This window comes from Arachis ipaensis, chromosome B8 (genome assembly GCF_059453495.1).
Source record: "Arachis ipaensis isolate K30076 ecotype BB chromosome B8, ASM5945349v1, whole genome shotgun sequence".
In the NCBI taxonomy this organism is placed as follows: Eukaryota; Viridiplantae; Streptophyta; class Magnoliopsida; order Fabales; family Fabaceae; genus Arachis; species Arachis ipaensis.
This window is the reverse complement of record NC_142443.1, coordinates 121,590,456-121,604,897: the sequence shown is the minus strand read 5'-3', so window position 1 is coordinate 121,604,897 and position 14,442 is coordinate 121,590,456. Positions and strand designations below refer to the sequence as shown.

Below are 14,442 nucleotides of genomic sequence, written 5' to 3'. Positions count from 1 at the left end.
ATACCTATACTCGAGCTTGAACTTGGATAAGTTTAGCTCATTAACTCGTGAGATGACTCAATTATATATATAATATTAAAAGTATAGATTAAATGCATATAGAATATGCGTATTAATAATTTAATATATATATATATATATATATATATATATATATTAATTATTTAAAATTTTATAGTAATTTTAAATATATAATTTTGATGTAGGACATAAACAAAAAATTTATAATTGATAAATAGACAATATACAAAATTTTTTTTAATTAATTTTTTTTGAATGAAAAGGCTCTACACCACCGGTGGAGCAAACAGGAATAAACATAAGTACAACTAAATTAAAAACATCACTAACAACCCAACATGGTAAATAACCCCTAGTCATCTTCGGCATTGCTATCAACAACCAAGAGTAGTACCACTAATCCATTCGTCAGATAGCATAAAGGACCTGTTAATGATTTCCACCACACCTGAGTCTTGATTACGGAACACCCTATCATTCCTCTCAAGCCAAATTGCCCAAATTACAGCAAAGAAACCAATCAACCACCGCTTCCTCTCATACTTTCTTTGTGAAGCATTCGTCCAGCTCTCAAAGTGTTGCTTCAGTGTACCTGGAATGGACCATTCTCTTCCCAGAGCGAACAGTCAAGCACTCCACACCTGCCAAGTGAGCTCACAACCAAGAAAGAGATGAAAAGCAGACTCCACAGACTTGCAGCACAAAGCACACATATTATCAAGCTGGTCTATGACACCTAATCTGCACAATCTGTCTTTAGTATTCACCCTCTCAATCAAAACAAACCAAGAAAATAATTCAACCCTTGGCGGGATGAAACCCCTCCAGATAGCACTTGTGAAACTATAGCTTGTTATTTCCTCCGAGAGTACTGCGTCCTGCATCACCTGCACAAAGGAGTTAGTAGAAAAAACACTACTTCTATCAAATTTCCAAACCACCCGATCATCTCTCTTAGTTGTTAGCGTAACTAAGCGTAGGATGACATGAAGTTGGTTCAAAAGTTCTAACTCCCATTGAAACAACTCCCGTCTCCACTGGAAGCTCCATATCCACTCTAGCCCATCCCAAAACCCACAGTCCCCTATAACAGATCCTTTAAGGTTTGAGACCGAGAAAAGTCTTGGAAACAGTTCCTTCAAGACACCACCAGTTACCCAAACATCCTCCCAAAACCGGATTGTTCTGCCCGTTTTCTGCTTCCATTGACAAGCCACTAATCATCTTTTCCCTGACTTGTGGCTCTCTTATTTGAAACTGACAAATATCCTTCCACGGGCCCCCTCTCAGGGGAACAGGTTGACCCCGTAGCATCTCAGAAGGATTCAAGTTATTACAAGAACACACTACTTTTTTCCATAAGGGGCAATCCTCTTTCAAAAACCGCCACCACCATTTAAACAGAAGAGCTGTATTCCGAACCACTGCATCGCCTACTCCCAATCCACTCGCCTTTTTAGGGGCCATCACTACCTCCCATCTCACTAGCGGCAGCCCAACCCGCCCATCCTCTTTACTCCATAAGAACCGTCTTTGTAAGGAGATCAACTTCTTCGCTACTGCCTTTGGCATCTTATACAAACTGAGGTAGTATATAGGCAAACTATTAAGGACAGATTTAATGAGTACCAGCTTACCCGCTTTATTTAGGCTCTTTGCTTGCCACAGACTCAGCTTTGCTTCCACCTTATCAAGCACTGGTTTCCACGTCTTAACTAGCCTCAGATTTGCTCCCAAAGAGATCCCAAGGTACCGGACAGGGAGTACTTGCTCCTTACATCCCAGTAAGAGACACATCTTACTCGTCCACTGCTGTTCACAATTAATCGGAATGAAATTGGACTTTTCAAAATTAATATTCAAGCCAGACATCAGCTCAAAGCAATGCAATAGGCGCTTGTAATTCCTTATGGTCTCTTCCTCTGGAGGGCAAAAAAGTATAGTATCATCCACAAACTCTAAGTGCGACAACTCGATGTTATCTCTACCAACCAACAGCGGCGATATGCGCCCATTCCTCACCGCCTCCCCGATCATTCTATGAAGCACATCGACAACCAGGACAAACAGAATTGGAGATAAAGGATCTCCCTGTCGTAGACCCCTTTCCATTTTGAACGGCTTAGCGGGAGATCCATTTATAAGAACTGACATAGATGCAGAACATACACACTCCTTAATCCACCCCCGCCACCGATCTCCAAAGCCCATCTTCTGCAGCACTATATCCACAAAGCTCCATTTGACCCTATCGTAAGCCTTTTGAAAATCCAGTTTAATTATCGCTGATCTCCGTTTTCGTGCCTTTAGCCAGTGCACTTTTCACAAGCTATCAAAGCCCCATCGTGAATTTTCCTGCCTTGCACAAATGCACTCTGAGTCTCGCCCACTAGAGCTGGCATCACTTTCCGCATCCTCCGAACCAACACCTTAGATATGATCTTATAGACACAACCCACCATACTAATCGGTCGAAGGTCTTTAATCTTTGTAGCTCCAACAAATTTCGGTGCCAGCGCCACCCACGTGACATTCGACCCTGTAGGTAACACAGCTGATTGGAAGAACCCCATCACTGCTTCCGTGAATTCCCGCCCAACTTCTTCCCAGCATTTCTTTATAAAATTCATGTTATACCCATCACTCCCTGGTGCTTTTGCTGACTCACAATCCCACACTGCAGACTTTATTTCTTCGGCACTCGGCATCAACTCCAGCTCTGTTGCCTCCTCCTCAGTTATTTGTCGTACCAGACCTTCCCGAAATCCTATATTTGGTGATGGCTCCTGATGGTACAACTCCTTATAGAAATCTACTATTGCAGCCTTAATCCGAGACTGTTGCCGCACTAATCGTCCATGGATTATAAATTAATATTAATATTAATATATATAAGTTATAGTTTATTGATATAGAATTATAAATTATGTTCTTATTATTTGAGCTTGTGAGCTTTCGTTGAGTTGATCTTGAGCTTATAAAATAGGCTTGATTATTAATGAGTCGAGCCGTGAATCAAGCTTAATTTTTGTGAGCCTAACTTGAGTTTGGTCTAGTTCGGCTCAACTTGACTCACTTCGAAGCCTATTATTGCCTCATGTCACTTTTCTTTTAGTATTTTTTTTAAATTAATCTGTCTACGAAATAACATTTTGGAAATTTTGGTTTCTCTAGAATTTTTTTAGCATTCTGCTGATTTTTGTTAAGAGTCTAAATTTTGTTTTACTGCTACTCTTATGGTTAATAATTACATGTAATTTTGAAATGTTAAGGATAATATTGAGTCAATTTTAAAATGTTAAGGATAATTTTAAAATTTATCCCATACATTGGGAATAAAAATGATATTTATTAGTAGTTGATATTTATTAGCATAAGATGGAAAATTTGAAACTGAAGATAGCAAACAATAGTCCAATGAAAATACAAAGATTTTTATCGGCATATTATATGAGCGAAAAGAATGAACAGCTGTAATGTTCAACATTTGCAAGAACTGGCTATAATTGTTGGGGAACATTATGGTGTAGTTAGGCTAAAGAAAAAGTATAATTAATTGAGCATTGAATATGGTGAGTTTTCAACTTTGCTAGCTCGAACAAGAATTACATGGGACATTGCATCTAATAAAGTAAATATTTGGAAAGAAGTATGGCGAGACTTATGTACGGTATGTTCAATTATATTAAGTTAAAATATTATTATTTTATTTATATTAATTTATTTTATTTCATAAAATTTATTTGTTCTTTGTATACTTGTCAGGAAGAAAGGAACTACATAAAGTTTAAGAAAAATGAATTTATGTACGAAGGAACTACATAAAATTTAAGAAGAATGAAATAGATTTATAAATGACTATAATATTTTAGGAAGAATAAATACAAGCAAAGAACTCTTAGAGAAACAAGTATTTATTCTTGCGACTAAACTATATTATTCTCTGGTATTTTAAATGTTAATTATTAATTATATAGTAAAAACATACAATAATTTTTTAGATATTATTTTAATTTTATACTCACTTATATTTAAATTAATTATATTTTTTATTATTATTATATATATATATATCATAGTTGTAAATTCTAAACTATATTTTGAGTTATATTTTGATGAAGAAATGATTTGAACTTGGGGCTTCTCTATGCCCAAATGCTCTCTTTGCGACTAAACTATATTATTCTCTGGTATTTTAAATGTTAATTATTAATTATATAGTAAAAACATACAATAATTTTTTAGATATTATTTTAATTTTATACTCACTTATATTTAAATTAATTATATTTTTTATTATTCATAATTATTAATTTAAATATAATTAAATATGTATAAATAAAAATATCAAATATTTTTATTAGTTACATTATAATTTTTTTTATAATTGTATGATATTTATTAATATTATTTTTCAATAAATACATATAGTATATAATGATATAAATTGCTAATGAGTTATAACTTAAATGGTATAGTTTTCTTATACTCATCTAACCTTATCTTTGGTAAAAATAAAAAATTTTTATTATAAAAATAAAAATAAAATAAAAAATAATTACTTTAATATAAAAATAAAATTAAAAAATTTTTATTATAAAAAATACTAGAATATATATTTATTTAATAATAACCAAATTATAACTTGTTGATTATAATTTATTAAAACTTGATTGTTATTAAAATATTAGTAAAAGATATATTTATTTTAAATTTTAATTATAGATTTTTGACTATTTTATATTTTTTATTTACGTAAGATCAGTTCCGTTGATTCAACCTGTAATTCATTGATTGAACCAATAAACTAATAAACCAATAACTTAACCAGTTCGATTATGGTCATGACAACTATATGTTATATACTAAAAAGTAAAATTTAATCACCAAAATACTAAAAAGTATTAAAAAATTTAATACAAAATTCTAACAAATCCCATTCGTTAGATTCCTGCAACCCGAATCTCAACCATCAAATTTCACATTCCCGCTCAAGGCTCCTCCTCTTTCAAATTCAAATTTCAAACACACCCACTCGACCGTTAGCCCAAACCCAAGTTCAATAAGATGCACGAGGTCTCACTCTGCACTGCACCTTCCTGATAGTTCTCTACTTTCTCTTCAACCCTTTCACCCCCAACCAAAAAGACACCATCTCCGTGTCTTCCTTCTTTTCATTTTTGTTTCATTTCCTTCCTCACTCCTCCCCCATGGAAACCCAGAAGAAACGCCCTCTTCATACCAGCACTGCCGTGAACATCCCCGCGTCAACCGCACCGGCATCGGGGAAGACCATTGAAGAAATGTACCAGAAGAAGACCCAGCTCGAGCACATCCTTCTCCGGCCCGACACCTATGTGGGTTCAATCGAGAAACACACGCAGACCCTGTGGGTCTACAATGACATCAACAATGAAATGGTGTATCGCCCTGTGACCTACGTCCCGGGGCTCTATAAGATCTTTGACGAGATTCTCGTTAATGCTGCCGACAACAAGCAGCGAGATCCCTCGATGGACTCGCTGAAGGTGGTGATTGATCCCGAGCGGGGCCTCATCTCTGTTTTCAACAACGGAGATGGCGTCCCCGTTGAGATCCACCAGGAGGAGAAGGTGTATGTGCCCGAACTGATCTTCGGGCACTTGCTGACCAGCAGTAACTATGATGACAACGTGAAGAAGACCACTGGAGGCCGTAACGGATACGGCGCAAAGCTCACGAACATCTTCTCTACAGAGTTTGTCATCGAGACTGCTGATGGGAAGCGCCAGAAGAAGTACAAGCAGGTATTGGATTCTTGCAAGATTTTTATTTTATTTTATTTTTGACTTTTCTTTATCCTTGATTGGTTTTGGTTCTGTAAATGTTTCTGTTCTTGGTAAAGTTCTTGGATTGTGAATGTTCCTTTTGTGTTGCATGTGTGAATTTGTAGTCGACTTTTGAGGCTTGTTTTTGAGATCGGAGTCGTTCTTAGAATGTCTACATTTCCACAATGTCAGCTTGTTTTATTTAATTATTTTTTTGGACTTATGTTCTATGTGATTTATGAATTTGTTTACTTAATTTTATAATTCTGAACCCTAACTTTTATCTGCGTGTATGAATTGAATTTGTGAATTTTGGATCTTCATAGGTTTTGTTTTACCTGCATATATGGAGCTTTAGAACTGAACTGAGAGTTTAGTTGATTCAGCATATCGTCCTCTCTGTTAAATTGTTTACTCTTCTTTTAAAACCTTTTTCGTGTTTGTTGAAATTTCATGTTCCGTGTACATTTATGAAGCTGAATGTAGTTATTTTGAGGGGAATGCTTATTGTATTGCTTGGTTGTTGCTATAGGTGTTTTCAGACAACATGGGAAAAAAGTCTGATCCCGTGATTACCAAATGCAAAGAAGGTGAGAACTGGACCAAGGTAACCTTTAAGCCAGACTTGGAAAAGTTCAAGATGGCGGAGCTTGAAGAAGATGTCGTTGTTTTGATGAAAAAACGGGTGGTTGACATGGCTGGCTGCCTTGGAAAGACGGTCAAGGTTGAACTCAACGGCAAGGCGATTAAACTGAAATCCTTCCGCGATTATGCCGATCTTTACCTGAAATCCGCAGAGAAATCCAAACCAGCACCCCTTCCTAGGTTTGTCTCTCTTTATTGAAGTTTGGTTTTGGGGAAATTATCTAATATTCTTGAGAAATTTTCTGTACTAATTAATTTTCATGTTCGTTGTTATTAGGAGCTTTGCCAAAATTGGTGATAGATGGGAGATTTGTGTGAGTCTAAGTGATGGACAGTTTCAACAGGTAATTTACAAAGCAGAATTATAAGTACCTTAAGGAGAGGTAATTGTTGTTGTTTTTGTTATTCTCTCTAACATGACTTGAATTTGTTATAAACAGGTCAGCTTTGTTAATTCCATTGCTACAATCAAGGGTGGGACTCATGTTGACTATATCACCAATCAGATCACAAGCTATGTGATGAGCAAAGTGAATAAGAAGAAAAAGGATGCCAATGTCAAAGCACACAATGTGAAGAATCATTTGTGGGTTTTTGTCAATGCCCTTATTGACAACCCTGCTTTTGATTCCCAAACTAAAGAAACCCTGACAACTAGGCAAGCAAGTTTTGGTTCTAAATGTGATGTTCCGGAATCAATGCTGAAGGAAGGTTTGTCATGCTTACAATATTTTTTGCCTGTAACTGAGTAAAATGAAATGTTGCTTTTACTTATACTTTCAAACCTTTGCAGTTTCAAATTCCGGAATAGTGGACATCCTCTTATCATGGGCAGATTTTAAACAAAGCAAAGATCTGAAGAAGTCAGATGGAACAAAGACACAAAGAATTCGTGGGATTGTGAAGCTCGAAGACGCCAATGAAGCTGGAGGAAGAAACTCTGATAAATGTACCCTGATACTAACAGAGGGAGATTCTGCCAAGGCACTTGCAGTAAGTTCTTGACTATGCAAGCATTAGTGAAATCAATTTAAATTTTTTTATGTCTATACTTCAACAATCTGAATTGAAAAAGTTTAATATCTGTTGTAATTTGTAACCATAAAGATGGTGTGATGTAAACACTGGCGGCTATGCTGTTTGTTAACAGTGAAATATTTTCATAACAAGTTTTATTCAAAATTCCTGACATCATATGTTATGTACGAAGATGGCAGGTCTCTCTGTTGTCGGCCGAGACCATTATGGTGTGTTTCCGTTGAGAGGAAAATTGCTGAATGTACGGGAAGCCAGCAGCAAACAGATTCTTGAGAATGAAGAGATTCAAAATATAAAGAAGATTCTTGGATTGCAGCAAAACAAAGAATACTCAAGTGTCAAGTCTCTGAGATATGGTCATTTAATGATTATGGCTGATCAGGTGAGCTATTTAAACAGCATAGTCCACTAAAACATTCTCTTTTGAATTTTTATTCAGCAAGATTTAACTGTTTGAAAATGTTCAGGATTATGATGGTTCCCACATCAAAGGGCTACTGATCAACTTTATTCATTCTTTCTGGCCATCACTGCTGAAAGTTCCTTCTTTTATGGTTGAATTCACCACTCCCATAATAAGGGTTAGTATTATTAAGTACTTAAGTTTATATACTATTTTATTGAACTTCCTCTTCAACATCATACTCATACATTTCTTTTGCTTGTCTACCCAGGCTTTTCATTCAAATGGGACAAAATTATCATTTTATTCCATGCCTGAGTATGAATCATGGAGAGAAAACTTGGGGAACAATGCAACTGGTTGGAAGATAAAGTACTATAAGGTTTGTTGGTGTAACTGGTAACCATAGATGAACTCACTAGATTTTGAATTTACCATTCTGAACTCTTTCTTATTTTTGGTCTCTCTAGGGTCTGGGTACAAGTACTCCTCAAGAAGGGAGAGAGTACTTCAGAGATCTTGATAAGCATAGAAAGGACTTTGTCTGGGATGATGACCAGGATGGAAGTGCAATAGAATTGGCATTCAGCAAGAAAAAAACTGAAGATAGGAAAACCTGGATTCGAAATTTCGAGGTGTGCGAATAATTTGCACTTTAGTAGTCTTATATATTTAATTCTTGGAAGTGTATATAATATATAATATATGTTAATAATTGAAATTCTTGGCCTTTTATGCTGTTGCAGCCTGGCACTTGCCGCGATCATATGATGAAACATATCAACTACAGAGACTTTGTCAACAAAGAGCTGATACTGTTCTCCAGGGCAGATCTTCAAAGGTCCATTCCCTCGATGGTTGATGGCCTCAAGCCTGGACAACGGAAGATTCTTTTCTGCTCATTTAAGAAAAAGTTGTTCAAAGAAATAAAAGTGGGCCAATTTATTGGTTATGTATCTGAGCACTCTGCTTATCACCATGGTGAGCAAAGTCTTGCTAGCACAATAATTGGAATGGCACAGGATTTCGTGGGCAGCAACAACATCAATCTTCTTAAACCGAATGGTCAATTCGGTACTCGTAACTTGGTGAGATGATCCTGTCAATGACTTTTGAAACCTGTCACTTTGTACATTGTCAACACTACTTTTGTTTTTATATAAGTGTGTGCTTTTTATAACCTTAAATTTTCCAGGGAGGCAAAGATCATGCAAGTGCTAGATACATCTACACTGAACTGAATCCTATTACTCGCTGCCTCTTTCATGAGGATGACGACAAGCTTCTTGAATACTTGAATGAGGATGGGAGGTCAATTGAACCGAGCTGGTAACTAATTATGCTTTTTGGACAATCTTATCTCCTGTTTCAACAATCCAATATGCCTAGAACTTATTCAAATTCTCTTTTCTGGTCACAGGTACATACCAATTATCCCATTGGTCCTTGTCAATGGTAGTGAAGGTATTGGAACAGGCTGGAGTTCTTACATTCCCAATTATAATCCTAGGGAAGTTATTGCCAATGTTAGGCGAATGTTGAGTGGTGAAGCAATGCTGCCAATGGATCCATGGTATAGAGGATTCCATGGAGTCATTGAGAAAAGTGCCAAGGAAGGTGGCTATATAGTCAATGGTATGACAGAGGAAATAGATGAGCAAGTTTTCAGGATCACAGAGTTGCCTATTCGTCGATGGACTCAAGATTATAAGCAGTTCCTTGAATCTGTAACTGATGGATCACCTAACGTCAAGGATCCTCTAATCGAGGTAACTGGCCTAAACACCTTATAACAAGTTGTGCAGCGGGTTAAATTGTATCATTTTTACGGAAACTGAAACATGGTATTTTCTCTCTTGCTCTCTCTGCAGGATTTCAGACAGAATGGTGATGATGCAATTGTAGACATAGAAGTCAGATTGAAGCTTGACAAAATAGCAATGATCATGCAAGAGGGTCTACTTAAAAAATTTAAATTGACCAGCACTATCAGCACAAGTAACATGCATCTTTTTGATGCAGAAGGGAAAATTAAGAAATACGACACCCCGGAACAAGGTATATTAGTACTTAGAGAAGTTTTATTTATTTATTTATGATCATATGGGTCTTCATGTTCACTGTTTTATGTCATGTGTTATACAGTCCTTGAAGAGTTCTTTCCACTTCGGCTAGAGTATTATGGGAGAAGAAAGGTGAGTTATTGTGGTAAATCCGAACGGTTCATTTTTTCTTGAGTTTGAGTTAGAACTAAAATCAATTTGATTGTTATGCTTTGCAGCAACATATACTGAACAATCTCGAACGGCTTTTGTTGATACTGGACAACAAAGTCAGGTTCATATTAGGGGTGGTGAATGGAGAAATTATTGTGAGCAACAGGAAAAAGGCTGATTTGTTGATGGAGCTGCAGCAGAAAGGTTTCACTCCCATGCCAAGGAAGGGAAAATCTGCAGAACCTCAAGTTGCCGGGGCAAATGATGACATTTCAGAAGAACAAGATGATGACACCACCAGAGAGGAAACTGCCACTGTTGAAGGAGCAAAACGCGGCGACTATGAATATCTGTTGTCCTTGCCCATTGGAACTTTAACGATTGAAAGTGTTCAGAAGCTGCTGGCTGAAAAGGATGAAAAGGAAAAGGAGTTTGAGATTTTGAAGGCAACACCACCAACATCTATGTGGATGAAGGATCTTGATGAGCTTGAGAAGAAACTTGATGTAGGCATTATTAATTAACATCCTATTTTGTTTAGTTTATATTTGAATATTTGGTTTTAATAACATTGTCTGTATATATATCAGGAAATGGATAGCAAAGCTGCTGAGGAACAACAAAAGAGGTCAAGTCAAGGAAACAGAAAGACATCTAATCGCGGTATTTCAGCAGCGGCAGCAGCAAAGAAGCCGCCACAGCCACGAAAGAATACTAAGAAGGCGACAAAAGCTGAGCCAGAGAATGATAATTCTTCAATGGAAATTGGTATGAATTTAGCACTGTTAAGTAATATATTTTGAATTTTCCATGTCCATGTGATGTGACTTAATTTTCTCCATGATCAGAGAACCATGTTGAGGTTGCTAAACCAAAAGGCAGACCAAAGAAAGCTCCTGCTAAGAAGGTTGTCGATGAAGATGAAATTCTATCTCTTCAAGAACGCCTAGCTGCATATAACTTTGGAGCATCTAGTGATCAATCATCAGCAGGTAAAAATGCTTTAAATGATGTTTTCTTAAACCTCTTGAATTTCGTCTTGTGTTAGTATTTAATTATGTTTTTGCTTCCACCACCACAGCCATGGAAGCTGAAGCGCCCCCCGAGGCACCTGCTGCGAGGAAAGGCAAAACGGGTCGTGCCAAAAAGAAATCGTCAAGTACCATACTGTTGGACTCTTCAGACAGCGATAATGTCGAAGACGAAGATGACGGGGATGATGACTTTGAAATACTGGACCAGGCTGCCTCCGAAGCAGGGAAAAAGAAGGGAGGGAGAAAGCCTGCAGCTCATAAGGCAGCGAAGGCACCTGCAGCCACCAAGAGAAACTTAGGCAGCAAGCGATCTCAGAAACTATCGACTGAAATGCTGAAGCCGGCGGAGGAGGAGACATCGCCGGAGAAGAAAGTTAGGAGGATGAGGCCATCCCCGTTTAACAAAAAGAGCGGCTCCTTGCTTGGCCGGCTTGCTGAGAAAGATCAAAACGCGAGTGAAGGTTCGGCTTCGGCAAACTCTCCTAGCACTACGGAGGAGGAGGTGGTTGAGGTTGCGCCGGTAGCGGCAAGAGCGAGGCCTCAGAGGGCCAATCGTACACAAGCAAGATACGTGGTGAGTGAATCCGAGAGCAATGATGATGATGATGGTGATGACAAGGATGATTCTGCTGACGAACATGCTTCGGATTTCTCTGATTTTGAAGATGAAGATTAGTGATGAGTGAAGCATGTGTAGCTTGATTTTAAGAATTCACAATGCATGACGCATGCATTCTTGTATTGTCTCTGTATCTCGCGGAACAGCTTGATTTAAATTTCTTGTACTTTTTCATTCCTTTTTTCACCAGGAAATGGAAAATGCATGTAAACTTTGATTTGTCTCTGCAACCCGGTTGTAAATTATGGATTTTACTTTTATTTTTTGAGTGAATACCCCATCCGGCCCCTGACAATTATCTCGAAAGGACAACGAGACCCCCAAGAAAAAAAAACACCCAATCCGGCCCCTGATAAATTTTTTTTGGGACAGATTAGCCCCTGTGCCAAAAAAAATAACATTTATTTTTTTTTGGCACAGGGGCCTCGTTGTCATTTCGAAGTAATTGTCAGGGGTCGGGTTGGGTTTATTTTTTTTGTCAGGGGCTGGATTGGGGTTTTTTTTTTGTCAGGGACCTCGTTGTCTTTCGAAGTAATTGTCAGGGGCTGATTTGAGTTTTTCTCTTATTTTTTCTAAAATGATTTTTTAGTAGATGAATTGTGGATTTACTTTTATTTTTTTTCTAAAAGTACATCTAGCTTTTTCTGGATAAAACAATTTTCTGGATAAAACAATTTTGAAAAGAAATTACAAATTTAGAGTGTTTTGTTTTCGTTTTATTTCTTGTTTCTTATTTTCATTAGCTATGAAAGTTTATTTTATCATTTGTTTGATGTTTAGTTTTTATGAATTAAAAGGGAGCGATTCAAATAAAGACGTCTAAGCAATAATCAAGCAAGTTGGTACAGATAGGGGTTATATAATTTCTATTGAATGAAGTCTTTCTGAACTGGAATCATGAATTGGACTCGAACCAATATCTCTTTTGTCTTTAGTCGATCTTCCCATTGCCCAGGATCTCGGCACACCTCCCCCCCTTTCTAATGAGGGGAAATTTACCATTTTCTACTAAATAACCAGAAAACACTCGACCGATCTCATCCAATTGAAAAAAAAAAAGTGCTAATTCAACTGTCCTGTCTATTAAGGAGGATCACGAATCCTGGAAATCCTGAGGCGGACCATCTCGAATAGAAAAAAATTCTACTTATCTTAAATAGATATTGGTTAAGAAAAGATAGAAACATTCCTATTTTTTATACATCGGGTCGTTAAATTTTTGATTCCCTAAAAAAATCAGATAATCAATAAAATCATCCCAAACAGGACAGTTACCTGTCCCTAAGAAGCGTCGTATCCTTTGGAACTGCTCTAGCCACCTATCGATGTCTGTTTCCCAAGCATCGTAGAGAGCCATGTTGATGGCACACGCGATATCTTGATCGTCATTTTTATATAAAAAAAAACGCCTTTTGCCGAGAAAGATTTCACGTGCTCTTTCCACCATCCTAGCATCCTCATTTTTGCAGTTTGTATTGATTGCATCAACTGCTCTATAAATGCGGTCCTCCGTCCCCGGGTCGATCGGATTTGGAAGGGGGCGGGCAACCTCATCTTCCTCTTCTGCTAAAACGTCGAGGTCGAAAGAGGTCCACCCCGAGCTAGAACCTTCGTGTGAACCCACACCCACTTCGGAAGAATCAAGGCGGGAAGATTGGAACTGCCAGCACCATTGTCAAAATGGCATGTCCAACCAAAGTCGAGAGGTTGCAAGCCTATAGTAGCGACTAATAAGTCCAATGGTCCTATGTGAAATAACAAGAGTATGAAATCGAGAGAAATCCAATAAAACAAAATTAACCCAAAACTTCTTACTGCGAAACTACTGAAAAGGGAAATTCTAAACCGTGAAAACATGAAACACGTTTTATGTGTCGATAGTACGACCTGTGCGGTTGTTCTTCTTTCATTTTCTTTCTTCTTAGAAAGCACTCAATGAGTTACTTACGAATCAGAAGGATTGAGGCTGACTACGGCCTCAGATGATTAGGCGGGGGGAAGGATTCGAACCTGCAGTTTTTAGGTCATGAGCCTGATGAGTTGACCAATTCCTCTACCCCGCTTCTTTCCCGTTTCCTTCTCTTTCTCTTACTAATTTGATAGAGGAGACATCCCACACTGAACACCAACCCAATCTCGACAAACTACTAGGTGATTCAAGTCGCTTTCTATGGTACAATCCGCAAAGAGCTTTCTTCTTTTATGAAATTTTTGGGACCCTAAAATGCAGCAGTTCTCTTATATACGCTATATGGTATCTCTCCAGGTTTGATACTCACTGGAGGATGAGAATGGAGCTTGCTTGCTTGCAGTACCCGAGAGATTAGTCATTGGGCTTCCGACCTGATGGATACTTTGGTGTAAACAAAAAACAAATTAATCACCGAAAAAATGGTGAATCAAATCTTAAACGATCTAAATTAATATTATTTTTTATATAAATGACTACAATACCCTTATTATAAAAAATTTCTAAATCCTAACCTTATAACGGTAGAGAAGTAAGGGCTGTAATTTAGTAAATTAATATATATAATAGGAATATTTTAGTCATTTTCTATAATAAGGATGTTGTAGTCATTTTTTATAAAAAATAATATTAATTTAAACCAATTTAAGATTTGATTCACTATTTTTTCAATCAAATTAATTTGTCTAA

The 14,442-nt window shown here is 37.1% G+C and overlaps 1 protein-coding gene across 2 annotated transcripts; it reads left to right on the top strand.

Moving 5' to 3' along the window:
• Window positions 1-5,113: 5,113 nt before the first annotated feature.
• LOC107613041 (DNA topoisomerase 2) lies at window positions 5,114-12,049 on the top strand. 2 transcript variants are annotated; one of them, XM_016314875.3, is made up of 18 exons: window positions 5,114-5,807; window positions 6,361-6,653; window positions 6,751-6,817; window positions 6,914-7,184; window positions 7,267-7,466; window positions 7,684-7,893; window positions 7,979-8,092; window positions 8,186-8,296; window positions 8,385-8,549; window positions 8,661-9,002; window positions 9,110-9,243; window positions 9,335-9,683; window positions 9,786-9,972; window positions 10,060-10,109; window positions 10,196-10,636; window positions 10,721-10,898; window positions 10,979-11,122; window positions 11,212-12,049. In XM_016314875.3, exons 1-18 carry the CDS (start codon window positions 5,232-5,234, stop codon window positions 11,838-11,840), a joined length of 4,461 nt encoding a protein of 1,486 aa, XP_016170361.1. In that variant the 5' UTR covers window positions 5,114-5,231; the 3' UTR covers window positions 11,841-12,049. The 2 variants fall into 2 exon arrangements, with proteins under 2 accessions (XP_016170361.1, XP_016170360.1); XM_016314874.3 differs by having other exon boundaries at window positions 5,121-5,807; window positions 7,979-8,296.
• The last annotated feature ends 2,393 nt before the right edge of the window (window positions 12,050-14,442 follow it).

What these genes read in the sequence shown, in the direction of transcription:
- LOC107613041 (XM_016314874.3), top strand. Translation starts at nt 5,232, where the DNA reads ATGGAAACCCAGAAGAAACGCCCTCTTCATACCAGCACTGCCGTGAAC. An exon ending in TAATGATTATGGCTGATCAG is followed by an intron (nt 7,894 to 7,978) that starts GTGAGCTATTTA and finishes GAAAATGTTCAG; the next exon opens with GATTATGATGGTTCCCACAT. An exon ending in AATTCGGTACTCGTAACTTG is followed by an intron (nt 9,003 to 9,109) that starts GTGAGATGATCC and finishes TAAATTTTCCAG; the next exon opens with GGAGGCAAAGATCATGCAAG.